The sequence below is a fragment of the Rhinolophus sinicus genome, chromosome 9 (assembly GCF_057876585.1).
Source record: "Rhinolophus sinicus isolate RSI-liver-muscle chromosome 9, RSI-T2T, whole genome shotgun sequence".
In the NCBI taxonomy this organism is placed as follows: Eukaryota; Metazoa; Chordata; class Mammalia; order Chiroptera; family Rhinolophidae; genus Rhinolophus; species Rhinolophus sinicus.
The window spans coordinates 34,860,954-34,876,461 of NC_142509.1; the positions used below are offsets into that span (position 1 = coordinate 34,860,954).

Genomic DNA, 15,508 nt, shown 5'->3' on the forward strand with positions numbered 1-15,508 from the left:
TTATTCTCAGCAACACTTTTTTCCAAGTCAAGTTGTTGTCCTTTCAGTCTTAGTTGTGGAGGGCGCAGCTCAGCTCCAGGTCCAGTTGCCGTTGCTAGTTGTAGGGGGCGCAGCCCACCATTCCTTGCGGGAGTCGAACCGGCAACCTTGTGGTTGAGAGGACACGCTCCAACCAACTGAGCCATCCGGGAGCTCAGCGGCAGCTCAGCTCAAGGTGCCCTGTTCAATCTTAGTTGCAGGGGGCAGAGCCCACCATCCCTTGCGGGAGTTGAGGAGTCGAACAGGCAACCTTGTGGTTGAAAGCCCACTGGCCCATGTGGGAATCGAACCGGCAGACTTCGGAGTTAGGAGCACGGAGCTCCAACTGCCTGAGCCACCAGGCCAGCCCACTTCCTCCCTTTTTAGAAAAAACCGAATGAAAAATACTGTATACACTGCTTTGCACTTTTTAATATTTTACTGGGCAGACAACATAGATTGGACAATTGTTCCTGCTGGTTCACAGATCTGCCTTGTTTTAAGACTGCATATTCCGTGGAATTAATGTTTATTCAACATCTTGCCTATTGATGGGCACCCGCGTTATTCCCAATCTTTTGCTGCAACAGTGCAGCACATTTTTGTTTTTGTCAACATGTGTGACAATGTCACCAAAATGAAATGCTTGATCAAAGGGTATGGATGTTTAAAAATCTCAGATATTGTCAAATTGCCCACCAGAGATTGGGCCAATTTATATTCTCTCCATCAGCATGAGTACCTGTTTCCTAACGCTGGCTGCAAAGGGGAGAGATGAGTAACAAACTTTGATCTTTGCCAATCTTATGTGAAACTAATCTATTTTCCCAATTCTAGAGAGGTGTATTCTACTCTGGAATTTTTGTATCGTCAATTTATCACTCTCCTTCCAAGACTTGTGTCATGCTTTTCATGTTCCATGTTTTCTCTAAGCACTTTTATGGTTTGCTTTTTACAAACAGGCATAATGAAGCACCCAAGCATGACTGATGGAGAAGCCTGGCCCGCCCTCCCTCCCTCCTTGGAACCAACCAACCACTGTAGCCACTCACTTCCCTTGTGCCTGCTGTCTTTGAACTCTTGTCACTGAGCTATCTGATCCTAGTCTACTCGGAGGCGAGGAGTTTGCATCCAAATGTAAATCCACCTTTGGCTGAGTTTAGCTGACATGTTTTTTGTAGGCAAGACTTTCTCATGAAGGAAGCTGTGCATTGATTTATGCTCTAGTGCTCGCACCTTAGCACAGGTGCACAACAGTCCATGGGCAGTTGAGACCATTACGTGGTACTGTCTTGCACATCCTGAACTTGATATATTTGGTTTCACTGTGCAGGGAGATTTCTGTTGATACCTGCAGTTCCAGTTTATTCATTTTTGCTAGAGTGTGATTGCAACTCTTCAGATGTACTTATCCATTTTCCTGCTGCTGCTGTTGGTCATTTAGGTTGTTTCCAGCCTTTTCTTTTATAAACATCTTGTTATGGTGAGGAATTGTCTAAGGTAGGTCTAGGAGTGGGCCTGCTGAGTCGTATGTTCAGAGCATCCATGAATTTCCTAGATGATGGCCAGTTATTTTGCAACGTAAGGAGGGCCCGTTCTCCACATCCTTGGTATTAGAAGACTTTTTGTCAGGTGATGGGCATGAAATAGTATCTCACTGATTTTAATTTGCCAGTGGAATTAATAATCTTTGCATATTTATAAGCTAGTCAGGTTTTCTTTTATTTATATCATTTAGCCATTTTTCTTTTGGGAGTGTAGTTTCGTATTTTTCAAATCTTTTGATCCATTTGCAATTGATTGGGAATAAGGGATACAGCCATGTTTTTTTCAACCCAACTTTTACCTGCTAAGCTGAAATGCCACCTTACTGTTTAGTTAAAATGTCTGTTGGTATTTTCATATTAACATGAATTATATATCCTTCACATTAAGATGTCAGTTCCCCCCAAATTATTAAACTCTCCTAAGAACGAGATGTTCCCATCGACCTAGTATGACCCTTGCTGTTTTGTTTACTCGTAGGCATTTTCATCTCGTTTGATGGCCACAACTCTCCAGAACAGCGATAAGTAGTGGGCAGTAGTAGACGGTGAGTGTAATTCTGGTGTTTCCGTACTTCTGGATTGTTTTTTTATCATGTTAAAAAGGGGAGTTAAGGATACTCAAATTTTTTTCTTCTTCCCCATATCTATGGAGTCAACAGGTTTTGTGTTTATTAGGTTTACAGAATCAATTTATAGAATCATCTAACTACTCTTGCATCCCTGATTTTTTTAAGTGATAAAAGAGTCAGCTTAGGGAATTTAGAAGAGAGAAAAGCCGCACCCAAACCCACCCCTGGCAGATCAGCACTAACCAACCATAAAATGAAAAATCCCAGGACCTCCTTCAGTGCTTCTCTGTATCTCCTAATGTGGAATTTTACATTTTGTACCTGAACAGTTTTAGAAGCATCTCTCCATTGCTACACCTCCAAGCTGCTGACCTTTTATCATGCTAATTATCGCTGAAAACTACACTGATGACACACTCAGCTTCCCCATACTTGAGGGGAGACAGTAGAGCCAGGACAGACATTTTTATAAATTTTGTGTCATATGAGCAGACCTTTTACCACTGTTCTCCTACCCAGAAAGGCCAAGAACTTCCCATTCCTTTTATCCACACGAGGGCAAAACTGCTCTGGGTGCAGGGCTGGTGGCCCTCTGTGCACCTCACCCGTCCGTCCCTCCCACAGGAGAACAGTCAACAGCACACTGTGAACTTATCGTAGAATAGATTTATTTACCTGAAACCATTATCTGTGCAATGCTTGTTGTTACCAGCACAGAAATAAAACAACTTATCTCTATTTACAGTCTAAAGTCAAACATGCGTTGTGATAAATTGACGTTTAGCATTTTATTAAGATAAATGCATCACAATATTTGTATTGCACCAATATCTGTCTACTGCTTCTGATTTCATTAAATAAGTTACATTTAATACAGTGCAAAATAGCTGTTTGCACACTCAAAAAATAACTGAAGTTATGAACTGGAGGCCTACATTTTAACCATTCAACACCTGTAGTGTTTTCAATAAATTTATAAATAAGCAAACTGTACAGGGCCAATTAAAAAGTAGCAAGTTTCAACGACACTGTAGAGAAATCTGGCTACTTACAACTGAAGGCATGCATTACAACTGAATATTGAATACTGTACATTTACATAAGCTATGACATTTTACACAGAGAAATATATGGAGACTTGGCTGATGGCTTCTAAGTTCTTGGATAAGGTTTCAGAACCTCATTCTTGCAGCAAAGAAACCAAAATTCTCTGGAAAGGCTTTCTGATTCATTAAGCTAAATTGTACATTTGTAATTATTATTTTGATTTAAAAGCTAAAAACCCCATTGGTAATTAATACACATTTCCTCCACATAACACACAATGAGTTGGGTACTTTTTTCTACTTTTCTTTCCCCCCCAACATCAATCATGCAGAGGACTGTAGATGTGTTGCTAAAAACGCACATGCACGCAACCGAACACCCCTTACATTTCTGCAAAATGGTTTAGGAAGCGGTTACTCCAGTATTGCTGAAAAGGAAAGAAAGAGGAAATCAGCTTTACGAAATATGGGGATGAAATGTTAGAATAATTATTTAAGACTAAGATTAATAGTGACAGATGAAAGGGAATATTCAGTTTGGTCTTTTAAGATTTTAAGACCAGCATTTCTGATTAACTGTCCCTGAGGCACTGCCCACACAGGGTAGTATCTAGAAGCACTGGCCTGGCAACACAGACCCATGTGATCTGGCTACACAGCAAAGCCCCCCACCTCCTGGCTCACAGGACAAGCCCACCACAGGCACTTAATGGCTTCAGGTGTAACGGGAGTGAGCTGGGCCGGAGGAGGAAGAGTTTTCGGTTAGCAGTGCAGAGGATAAGGTAAGGGGGATGAAGCAGAAGTGAGCAGTGTGGCAGGTAGTGCAGGCCTCTGGCTCCTTCCCCTCCCCTTCCTGCCCCAGGGAGAGCCCTGCCCCGTCCCAGAGGGAAACTGCAAACTGCTGTACCTCAGGCTGCTTATCACCATTCCCTTTCAAGAAAGAAGGCTGGAGGATCCCTTCATTGTTCACTGCAGGGTGGTGGTTTTGACAGAATTTGGTGGTTAAATTAAAAAGGCAATGGCTGACTTCGCCCTGCAGACTCAGCAGGCTCTGGGCTGTGGGCAGGTGCTTGGCAAACACTGAGCTAACGCCTGTGGTCTCATATTGCTGAGGGCGGCCTATCACAGACAGGCAGGGGGCTGGGGCCCCAGTTTGAGGGTGACGTGGGAGCAGCTGCTTGGGAGGGAGGCTGGCACTTGCCCTGCTGGGCTGCAGGCTCACACAGCTCTCCCGACAGAATGTGTCACTGCAATGAACAGGCAGAACACTACTAGTTGTCCCTGGGAGGGGACGTGAGACTGCCATCCTTTGGGCAAAGTGGTATCAGAGGCTGGTGAGTTTGGGGGGTTGGGGGTGGCAAAAAGCAGAACCCTCTAATGGGATGGGCCGAGGGCCCACTGGGAGCATGTTTCAGGCAAAAACTGCCTAACCACACCTGCCTGGGGAGCTGAGGAAGTCGCTGCCCTGTCCAGGTGCCGAGGGCGGCCAAGGCAAACACCAACAGCGCCTTCCTGCAGGTGCCTGGTGAGGGTGGGGCTGGGCAGCTACCCTCACTGCAGGACGGGGGCCTGAGCCCAGGGATGTCCCCTCAGCAACACAACTGCTTTGCAGAGGCCACGCCTGAAATGGCGAGGACACGGGGACTCTGCTCGTGGCAGCAGTGGCTCTTCCCCACTGCCAGCTGTCTGGACTGAGGGAAGTGGGTGCAAACTGCCTCTGTTGGCTGGACGGGACTGTAGCTAAGAAACCACAAGGCAACGGCCAGCCCAGGGCCACCTGGGGCTGTGCATGTCTCCTACGACAGCCCACACCATTCAACTTATTTTGTAAAGGCCACTAAATCAAGGAACTGAGTCAGGAAAAGTTGACTGTTTGGTGAGCTTGGTTTCCACAGAATAGCACCCCACCACTAAGCTCAGACATCCTGTTTTGGTTTGCTGTCAAGACACACTCCTTGCATTTGACCCACTCAGCCCGTTTCTCTTTACACCTCATGATGCTACAACTGGCCAAACCCTCCATTCTCTGCCCAGTAAACCAACCTCCCCTTCCTCAGGACTGCATTTAGTGAGTCTCCACGTTCCACTTCTACCTCCTCTCCTCAGACCACTGAACTTGGCAGCACTTCGTCCTGCCTGACACCTATTAACTTCCGCAAATTCCAGCATGTCCATCACATCTTCTGGCCCAGGGACCCTCACAACAACACTCGGGGCCTCACCGCCCACCGAATACAAGCTGCTGCCAGGCCTCCTGCACGACAGGGCTGGTCGTTTGCCAGCCGAGCAGAATCATGCCCTAGTAACTGTGCTTTAACGTACCCTGGAGAGAAAAGACAAGCCTTAGCTGCAATGATATGACCCAGAAGGTGAAAAAAGGTGGCCTATTTAAGAGGATCCTTCTGGATGCTTGAGTTCACTATTTCAGTTACTCGCTTTCACTAACTAGCTTTTTGCTTTTTAATGAACCAACATTCTGGGACGAGTCCTTGCAGCTAACAAAGATCAAAAGAACCACACAAGTTGCTGTGAACCCTCCTCGCAGCACCAGCAAAGGCACAACTCCCTTGACCGGTCAGTCTGACCACATCAGAACGACGTGCTCTTCCCCCAGGCCCTGCCCGACATCTGGCTATGCCACTGTCCCAGGCAGCTAACCCGGCCCCCATGTGCCCAGGTAGCACGCGTCGTGCGCCCGCTGCTCTCCGGACAGCCACAGAGCACAGCAGTGCCTGACACCAGGGCGTTTGTTAGTGTCACTGCTAGGGCACTTGGTGGCAGTCGCCTTTGGGGAATACTCACGTTAGTTGATGGATGTTGGAAGGCATTGGAGGAAAACACCACAGTTAGGACTGTTAATGACTATACACTGTTGGTAAGACTGATCTGGAACATGCGCAAACATTTATCACAGTAACGATGGTGGTGGTTAGTGCCACATTCAAATAAAAATAGTTCTATACAATATGTTCATTTGGTCATGTGCTATTTACAGATTTTACAAAACACACACACGCACACACACACACTTGCCCTTATGTTCTCTACACCAGGCTAAAACAGGCCAGCAGAAACGCACAGAAAATGTGTCACAAATGACAATTAGTGCCTAGACATTAAAAAATAAAATTCCTATAACTACCTATGCAGCAGAACAGGACCCTTCTTCCCCTCAAGCACAGTAAAACTAAAGGTCTGAGATAAGAACTTAAGAAAGTTGAATACATCTATTACAGTTCAAGCTAAGTCACTTAAGAGTTAAAAACAAGACAGTTATTTTTCTGTCCATTTAAAAATGTTTTATTTCTTTTAAACTAGATTGTGAAGTGCCACTGAAATAGGCAATGTTGGCAAAACAATGTCTGTTACAGTAAAATACACTAGACATTTAAATAAATAACCTTAAAAACTATGTGAGGGGACATGAACCCGGTCGATTGAATCTGGAACAATGTTTTCTGCACAAGCGAGAACAGGCATACCTCTTGTTAAGACTGATGTAAACAGAACCATCGAAATCCTACAGGAGAAGCAGCCGAGCGGGGCCAGGAGTGGGGGTGGGGGTGGGGGTGAACCGAGAGGGATGAGGGGTGGCAAACCAAAAAATACTGACTGAGGTAGCAGTACTCTGCCCAGTGCAGAAAAATTGGCTTATGAATAAAAATTAGACTGTGATCTCAGATTAAATCCAGATGATCATGCAAAAGACACAATACATGCTATTTCGTTTTAGAAAAAAACCACACACATTCATTTCCTAAAATCTGCTGCCAATTAATTTGCTGACAATGTCTGCTGGCTCAACTTTTTTTTTTTTATACAAGGATGAGTATTAAACAGAACACTGTACATGCTTTTTCATCTACAAAAAAATATTTGCATAAAATAGTGTTAGTTCTCTGTACATGTCAATGGACACTTTAATTATGTGTATAAAAAAGGAAACTCTTGCCCCACTGGAGTCAGAAAAAGCAAAACAAAATCTAGAGTATGAAACCTCCTTCACCAGCCAGTATGTTCATGTGAAAATTCAGCAGAAATAGACAGTTGCTTGAAACAATAAAAAATTAATTGATTAAGTTAAACATCTTCTTTATGTAAAACTGTCAGTCAAGACCAGAACATGTCACTAAAGTTAGTGTCTGTGCTATACACCCAGACCACCAGGGGCATTATGAACAGCACAAACGGCCAGGAAATCCCGTCGGTGCATGCCGAGAGCGAGCAGGATTTGGTGGCAGGCTGCACACACTCTTTACCAGGTTCCAGGTAGTTGCGGGCCACAAACTTGAGTGTCTCGTCCATTAGAATCACAGGCAAGGAGATTTTCAGCACCATCAGCCACTGGGTCAAGTTCAGCGGTGTGATCTGGAAGATAAGCTGCAACACAGAGAAGCAGCATCAAGCCCCTGACATGCTGGAGAGGCTCCAGGCCCTGCCCAGCCGGGTCCCACCACCACTTACTGGCAAGGGTTCCACGTAGAGGATCAGGAAGTGGAGAGACATGGACAGGCAGATGGAGCCCACGAGCCAGATATTCTCCCAGGGGGGCATCCGCAGCAGGGACTGGTTCTCAGACAAGCTGCAGAACAAGGACAGGTACGTGAAATAGGCCCGCCAAAAGGCAAAGGCATGGTCACAAGTGACAGACTGTTTGGCAATACGCTTCAGTAAGGTGGCAGCAACCTGGCATTGCCCACTGACCTAATTCTGCTACTGAAGTTTCTCCTGTGGCAAAGTTAAGGAAGAACGTTCAGATGTAGGACAAACTTCCAATTTTAAATCTAGGCTTTGGCACAGCAGATTCTATTTCATTGGGCTCAAAGCTGCTCAATTGCCCTTGACAGTTGGGCTATTTCGAAATTTCCATTTTTGTCGGTGGCTTAATTGGATAGCATCAGTCTCAGTGTAAAGGGAAAGCGCTCCTTCCCCACGGGCACACAGGGTACTGAAGGCTCTACCTGTCCCCCACTGTCTCTGAAGGGACATGCAGGTGGCTAAGCCCTCCCACCACTTCCTGGAAATGACGACACTTAAGCTTTAAAAACCGGTGCTGCTTGTTCTTTGTTTTGGGGGAAGGCAGAGCTTTCCTGTGGTCCTCAACCAGCCATGACACACACAATCCCACAGCCGGCACCCTGGCTGTCAGCACTTTCCCCCCAGCTTGCCAAGAAGACTCACTGACCTGTTGAGGGCGTTACACATCTCTATGGTTACGAGAACAGAGAGCGCCATTGTCATCGGGTACGGCGATTCAAAGATTGCACAATCCACCCCTTCAAAGTCCGGGTTGTCCTCTTTACACTGCAGGAAATGACTCTGCAACAAAAGCCCAATCAAGTTCCTGAACAGCTGAGTCCATTTCCTAAGTCCAGGCACCAATTCCACACCACACCCGGACACAGACTCACACAAGATCCCACCCCATTTCCCAGACAGCGGGTCCTTCCGAATCATCTCAGATAAGACTGCTGATTGTTGGAGCCTTAGGATTATCTGCTGGGCACCCAAACCACAGACAGCTCAAGGACAACCTTGCTGGGGAGGGCTCACAGTGCTCTGCGTCTCATACACAAAGAAAGGTGGCCACGTACCAGCTGGTAGAAGGACACTCTTGGACCGCCGTCAGCAGCAATGAACCACCACGCAGCGGCACCCACGGTAGCAGCGCCAACATAACCTGGGAACAAAAATCATGATGCTGACACGTGGGGGCTGCAGCCCACTCCCCAGCACTGAGGTGACACATGGCATGTCTTTCTAAAGCCGCTGGTGCAAAAGCAGTTAGACTGAGGGTTCTGCAAAGAGAGGGGTCTGTGATAGAGAAGAACCAGGAAACTTTTCCTCCAGAATTGGTGAGAAAAGGACCTTTCCACTAGCCATGCCCATGTCTGGTCAGCAGCCAACACACTTGGGCCACACCTGTCGGGAGGACCCGGTCACGCACAGCAGCCATGATGCTGGCAGCTGTACCCTCATGTACTGGCACCACCAAAGGCCTGGCAGAACCTTCACATGGAAAGGCTGTTGGAACAGTTAGTGGAGAACACGAAGCAACACAGCAACACCTGAAGCTGATTCTGGGGCCAGCTCCCCACCAATTACGTATTTGAATTCAGCAAATTTATCACAAAGAAGCAACAGTGGGAGTGGAGATCACAGGGACCTGAGAATAAGAGAATGTCCCCAGGTGGTAGCAACCACCCAAAGATATCAGTGCACACACCCTCTAGCCCCGCTACTGTAACAGAGCAGCAGGTGCCCAGGGGCAAGGCAGTTACACACGCAGTGATGTGGAAATTTCCCAACAGGGAGAAATACAAAAAGACAAGGCTCAGCATCCAGGATTTAAAGCATGCCATCACTTGTGCAAATCCATACATCAAGTCTCTTTGCTGGTTAGCTCTGGAAGGGCACATGAGAACCTGTTCATGTTGGAGGGGCTGACTGGCTGAGAGCCTTCCCTCTATGCCAGGGTGTGCTTGCTGAATTTCAACTTGTGTGAATGTGTTAGATAGAACAAAACAAACACCTTTCTTTCCATGGGACCCTAGGGGAGTCACTTAACCTCTTTGGGCCTCACTTTCCTAACCTATGAAATGGGGAAGAGAACTATCACCCTGGGTCCGGAGGATGAGGTCTACACAGGTGACATATAGGTAAAGTGGGCATACAGTTCATTAAAGTGCAAGAGGGCAGCCTCTATTTTTTGCTATCCTAATATGGGGACAGAAGAAGTGTGCTTTTGAGGGATGAATTTACAAAATTTTGGCTTACATTTTGTTTAAAACTCGACAACATACAAAAACTACTCACAGCCAATAGCCAGGTAACGGAAGAAGAGCCACCCACTGATCAGTGGTTCCTTTGGGTTCCGGGGCGGTTTATTCATGATGTCCAGGTCAGGAGGGTTGAACCCCAGTGCAGTGGCAGGCAGGCCATCTGTCACCAGATTGACCCAGAGCAACTGAACAGGAATTAAAGCCTCAGGAAATCCGAGGGCTGCTGTCAGGAAAATACTGTTTCCACCCAAGGAAAGAAGAGAGAGACCCCAAATTATTTTTGGCCGCTATTCAAACAGCATCATCATGCCCTCCTCCTCCATCAAAATAAATGGACAGCAATAACGAATACTTGAAATAACAGTTTTTGGCGATCATAAAACATTTCAAATTCAAGTTTTAGAAGGCCAAGAATTTTATGTCAGTTAAACTCATTTCTATGTTAAAGCGGCCACAGACAACCCTCCCAAGGGCTGGGCCACAAGTACCTCTACCTTCAAAGGGCTTCCTCTGGCTTGCCTGGCCCGCCCTCCCACCTCATGCACAAAGACCAAAACTGCTGCCATAGGAAGAACAAATGTGAAAAACTGGTCATCACAAGCCCTGGTGTTAGACAAAGCAACACGAGTGATTTGCCAAAGGGACCCACCAGACAACTTCTCCCACGTTGGAGGAGATGAGGTAGCGGATGAACTGCTTCATGTTGTTGTAGATGGCCCGCCCCTCCTCCACAGCGGCCACGATGGTGGAGAAGTTGTCATCGGCCAGCACCATTTCAGAGGCGGTTTTAGCCACCGCGGTGCCAGAGCCCATGGCAATGCCAATCTCTGCTTTCTTCAGAGCAGGAGCGTCATTCACACCATCCCCAGTCTGAAAGGGAACCCAAGAGTGGTTTACACACCGTTCACCTAACACATGTCCCTGCCAAAGGCTCAGCCATCCCTGAAACAAGGGAAACGAATGGAGCTATGGGCCTTGGGGCAAAGAGCTAGAGAATTTTTGTTTTTATAAGTTGGTGCCACAAAACACATTTTACCTGGGAAATGTAAAATTGCTAAATGAGCTTATTACTGAAGAGAGACTTCAGAAGGAAGTGGAACAAAGGAGAGTTCAAATTCATCTGTATTATTTTTTTACCAAGCCAAACAAAAAACAACCTGTATGGCAGTCAAAATGAAGTATCCACATAAACCTCAAGTAGAATAGGTGTAAACTGCAAAAACACATAAACTAAATGCCATTTATATAGGTCAAAAACATGCAAAAATACTAAAAATATGTATTTTTTTTATACTTTTAGTAAACACCTAATATCAAATTCAGAATGGTGGTTCTCTCTAGGAGAGAGGGAAGGAAGGGAGAGCAAAGAGGAAGTGAGGAGTACATCTGTAACGTCTGGTTTCAAACAACAAAATTTCTTTAAAGTTTTATAGACAAGCTACAGAAAGCAAATATACCACAATGTTAATGTGCCTGGGTGAAAAATCACAGACGAGGGGAAGAATACCAGAAATACTTCAACAGGCAGCTCTTACAGACTGCTTCAGGAGCACACTCATTTCAGCAGGATCATCCAGAGAGAGAGAACACAGATCACGTATATTCTCAGTCAATTTTTAGAAAACTTGAGGTATAAACACGTATACTTTAACCCAGACAAAAACTAGGTGTCACCAAGTATTTCCCGTGACTGATGCAAAAGTTACTTCTAAAAATCTTCCTTGCACGCAACATACAGCATGCTAACTACTGGTCAACAGAACCCTAGATGACAAAAACCAAGAAATCCCAAATCTGGGAGCTATCAGTAAAAATTTAATGGTCAGAATTAGAATTTGCTGTGTTTGTGCAGTGGGTCACCTGACATGTCCAAAGAAACTCACCATAGCTGTAATCTCATCAAAAGACTGAAGAAATTCTACAATCTTCGACTTGTGGGAAGGTTCGACTCGAGCGAAACAGCGGGCATTCAAGCAGGCATCTCTCTGGGCTGAAGGATTGAGCTCGTCAAACTCCCGACCTGTGAAAGCCTTTGACGTCACATCCTCGTCCTGCCCAAAGATGCCAATGCGGCGACAGATGGCCACAGCGGTGCCCTTGTTGTCCCCCGTGATCATGATGACCCGGATGCCTGCCTGCCGGCACAGCTTCACAGAAGAGGCTACTTCAATTCTCGGAGGATCCAGCATGCCCACGCAGCCAACAAAAGTCAGATTGGTCTACAGAAAAAGAATCACCTTATTTTAAAACAGGAAGTTCTGGTTTTTCTCCTAGTGTGACACAAGGGCTAGTTATACATTAAGAACAAAGGTTTCTGCATTTACTTATGATAAATTCTGCAACTTTGGCTATTATCCTAAATATTCACACTAGAGATATAAATCCAATGATGAATATTAATTTCAATCAAAATGATTAAAAATATCACTACATTCTTCTTACCAAACCATTCTTTAACTTTCGTAACGAGAGTATTCTAAAATGAGGGGAAACACCATTCTGAGGAGTAAGAGCATTCTGATACTGGCCACTTGAGCGGCCCTTAGCACCAAAGCTTGTCCCTTTCATTCAATGCTTCAGGACGTCACAGACCTAATATGTGAGAATTTTATGAGCAGAAAAGGAGAAGGAATCTCGCAACTTGGATATTTTGATCTTCAGTAACTAATGTTTTAAAAATTATTCGCAATTTTTAAACTATTTTAATTTACACAAGAGTTGCAAAATAGATTTTACAAGTTTATTTAGCTCAAGTCTTGATAATTCTATTTTGAAAGTAACAGACTTGTATTAAATTGTTAACTATATGTTTGAAGCAGCAACCTAAATTATAATGGTGATGCATTTGGCCTGCAGGAAAATAAACAAACACACCTCTTTCTTGGCAAAAGACTCCTTTGACCTTTTACCCAGGACTGCTGTTTAAACACAACGAATGTGCAGGCTGTGGGTGAAAACCTTTTCATGAGCTCACCTCATATTTAATAAAGTTGGCGGAGTCCTCAAGGTTCATTTCTTCTCTTCTCAGTGGGTTGTCGTGAGTGGCGAGAGCCAGGCACCGCAGTGTGTCGCTGCCACTGCCCCACTCCCGAATGACAGACATGATCTTCTGTTTGACTCCAGGGGTCATAGGTATTTTGGTACTTCCAACTCTAACGTGGGTGCACCTGTCAATGACACCTTCAGGAGCACCCTGGAAATGTTACAGATTTAGATCAACAATTTTACATACTGGCTCACTCAGGATGCTCATCCTGATAAGAACATCTCAACTGCAATTTGGTGTACTTGCCTTGACAAACATTTTGCTCATCGATGTCCGACTTGGCTTGTTTGGTGTACAATAAACCGACATTGACTTTCTATCACGTGAAAACTCTAGAGTAAATTCTTTTTTCATCAACTGTTTAATGACCTATGAAGAAAACATATGGAATACCACTGGATGACAATTTTTGTAAATTTTTCACTCGTTCGACATTCAGTAAGCACCTAATAATATATGACAGGTATTGGGGGGGTAGCAAAGGACCATAAACACACAGTCCTGCCCTTACCTGTGGTGGTCATTACAGCTAATGCGTCACTTTTAGGCTCCATGATGCTACTGACGCTACTTGTTTCCCTTCACTGAGTAATTAATGGTCTAGAATCAAACAATTCTAAACCTCAGGCTCTGTGAAGCTGAGTCTTCAGGCTGCCTCTGTGGGATTTTGTCATCAGCTAACAACCTGTCTGACCTAGGGGCTTTGCATCCTCCACCACCGCCACCACTGATTGGCCTGTGACTGTTAAGCTAACCTGGTAGTCGTGGCAATTCCACTTGAACATAACATGCTACCGTTTTAATATATTACTAGACCTGATTTGCTAATGTTGTGTTGAGAGTCTTTACATCTGTATTATAAAGAATATTAGTGTCGCTTCCTTTTTTTTGCCACGTCCATGTCAGGTTTGGGTATTGAGAAGGGTTTCATTTTCCAAATCATAGTCTTCTAAAACTGGTATTTCTTTCTTAAGTGTTTGGCAGAATTGGGCCTAGAGAATTTTTGTGGGGGTAGATTTTGAATTACAGATTCAATTAATTTAACATCTATAGGATCACTCCATTTTTCTTGTGTCAGTTTAGAAAGTTGTGTTACTTAAGGGATTGGTCAATTCTATGTCCAATTTATTGGTATAAGATTGTTCATTATAGGTTCCTGATCTTGTTTATTAATTCATTAATTTGCTGGTTTTCTACTTTCAGATAGAAGCTCTTACAATTGATTTTTGACCTTCTTTTGCAGTATCCACACTTAAAGCTACACATTTCCCTTGAAACAATGCTTTCATTGCATCTTCCAATTTTCATATGGTGTGTTTTCAATATTGTTTAGTTCAAAATATTTTTTCATTTCCGCTATGGTTCCTTCTTTTACCCATGGATTATTTAAAAAAGTGTTTAGCTTAAAAATATTCAGGGAACTGCTCTTATCTTATTGTTACTGATTTCTAGTTTAAATTTTGTGGTCAGCAGCCATCTGCGTGATTTCAGTCCTTTGTAAAATATGTTGAGTCTTGCTTCATGGACCGGCTGTACAGTCTATTCTGGTGAATGTTCCTTATGCACTGCAAGTGCACATTACAGTAGCAGAAAATAAATAAGGATTAGGTCAAGTATATTTACAGTATCGTTCAAATCTTCCACATTGTTACTGATTTTTTCATCTGCTTATTCTATCAATTATTGAGAGACAGCTGTTAAAATCTCCAACTCTAATTGTGTATTTGTCTATTTTTCCTTTTATTTTTGTCAGTTTTTGCTTCATGTACTTTAAATATGCTATTAGAATTAGGGTTCAAATACTAACCGAGTTGCAGGCATTTGCTCGTTCTATTTTAGAAAGACCTTTCAATTCGGTATCAAATACATTCATCTTCTCTACCAGACAAGTGAGAGCAGTCTCCGTAGCTTCTCCAACTTTTTCATATACACCCTTTGCCTGTATTGGTTAAAGACATAGAAAGTGCAAAAAAGGGAAAAGTAGTAAACAAGTACATTTTTCTTTAATAAAGACTTTTCCATCCAGGACAACCTGTCCTCCACTGCTTGATTATTCTACGGGCCATTTCTGTTCTACTCGGGAGCACATGATCCAGATAATTAAAAATATAGTCACAGCACAGGCATGCATTTTTTCTTATTCTAATAATTAGGTTTTTCATTTCCCTTAGCTGTAAGAAGCCACTAATCACAGTATGAGTTCATACAGAGCTTTCAAATAGTATTTATAATCCCACATCATTACTTAGCTATAGACTTTACATTGTTTTTGAATGGGACTGGCTTGCCTTTTAGATAGAAACCAAAGGATTTATCTCACTATAATTAAAAGGGGAGGAAAAACTGTTTTCTGTTAAATTTTATATTATTATTTTACCTTCATCGTCATCAAAATAACCCTGTATGCCTCAGCTTATCCTCAAAGATCTAATGCTACCCATCTTAAGCAAGATCAATACCCTATGCTTTCAGGAAAACGTTTTCTATCCTGGGCTTTATT

The 15,508-nt window shown here is 44.0% G+C and overlaps 2 protein-coding genes across 8 annotated transcripts in view; one reads left to right on the top strand and one right to left on the bottom strand.

Moving 5' to 3' along the window:
* The window catches only part of ANAPC7 (anaphase promoting complex subunit 7), a 34,655-nt gene extending 32,544 nt beyond the window's left edge, over window positions 1–2,111 (top strand). For all 5 annotated transcript variants that reach the window (XR_016022410.1, XR_016022411.1, XR_002137533.3 and 2 more), the window contains one exon: window positions 2,044–2,111. The gene's annotated coding sequence lies outside the window, so the exon portion shown is untranslated. The remainder of the gene's footprint in view (window positions 1–2,043) is intronic.
* Window positions 2,112–2,785: 674 nt separating this feature from the next.
* ATP2A2 (ATPase sarcoplasmic/endoplasmic reticulum Ca2+ transporting 2) overlaps window positions 2,786–15,508 on the bottom strand; it is a 49,676-nt gene continuing 36,953 nt past the window's right edge. For 2 of the 3 annotated variants that reach the window (XM_019733920.3, XM_074321111.2), the window contains 11 exons: window positions 14,816–14,947; window positions 13,255–13,377; window positions 12,937–13,155; window positions 11,846–12,181; window positions 10,612–10,832; window positions 9,997–10,199; window positions 8,775–8,860; window positions 8,366–8,499; window positions 7,645–7,762; window positions 7,440–7,560; window positions 2,786–3,608 (listed from right to left, as the gene is read on the bottom strand). In XM_019733920.3, coding sequence (XP_019589479.1) covers window positions 3,595–3,608; window positions 7,440–7,560; window positions 7,645–7,762; window positions 8,366–8,499; window positions 8,775–8,860; window positions 9,997–10,199; window positions 10,612–10,832; window positions 11,846–12,181; window positions 12,937–13,155; window positions 13,255–13,377; window positions 14,816–14,947 — 1,707 coding nt within the window. In that variant the 3' untranslated portion in view covers window positions 2,786–3,594. Of the gene's footprint in view, window positions 3,609–5,982; window positions 7,561–7,644; window positions 7,763–8,365; window positions 8,500–8,774; window positions 8,861–9,996; window positions 10,200–10,611; window positions 10,833–11,845; window positions 12,182–12,936; window positions 13,156–13,254; window positions 13,378–14,815; window positions 14,948–15,508 lie in introns of all 3 variants that reach the window. The other variant, XM_088801025.1, reaches the window with a different exon arrangement.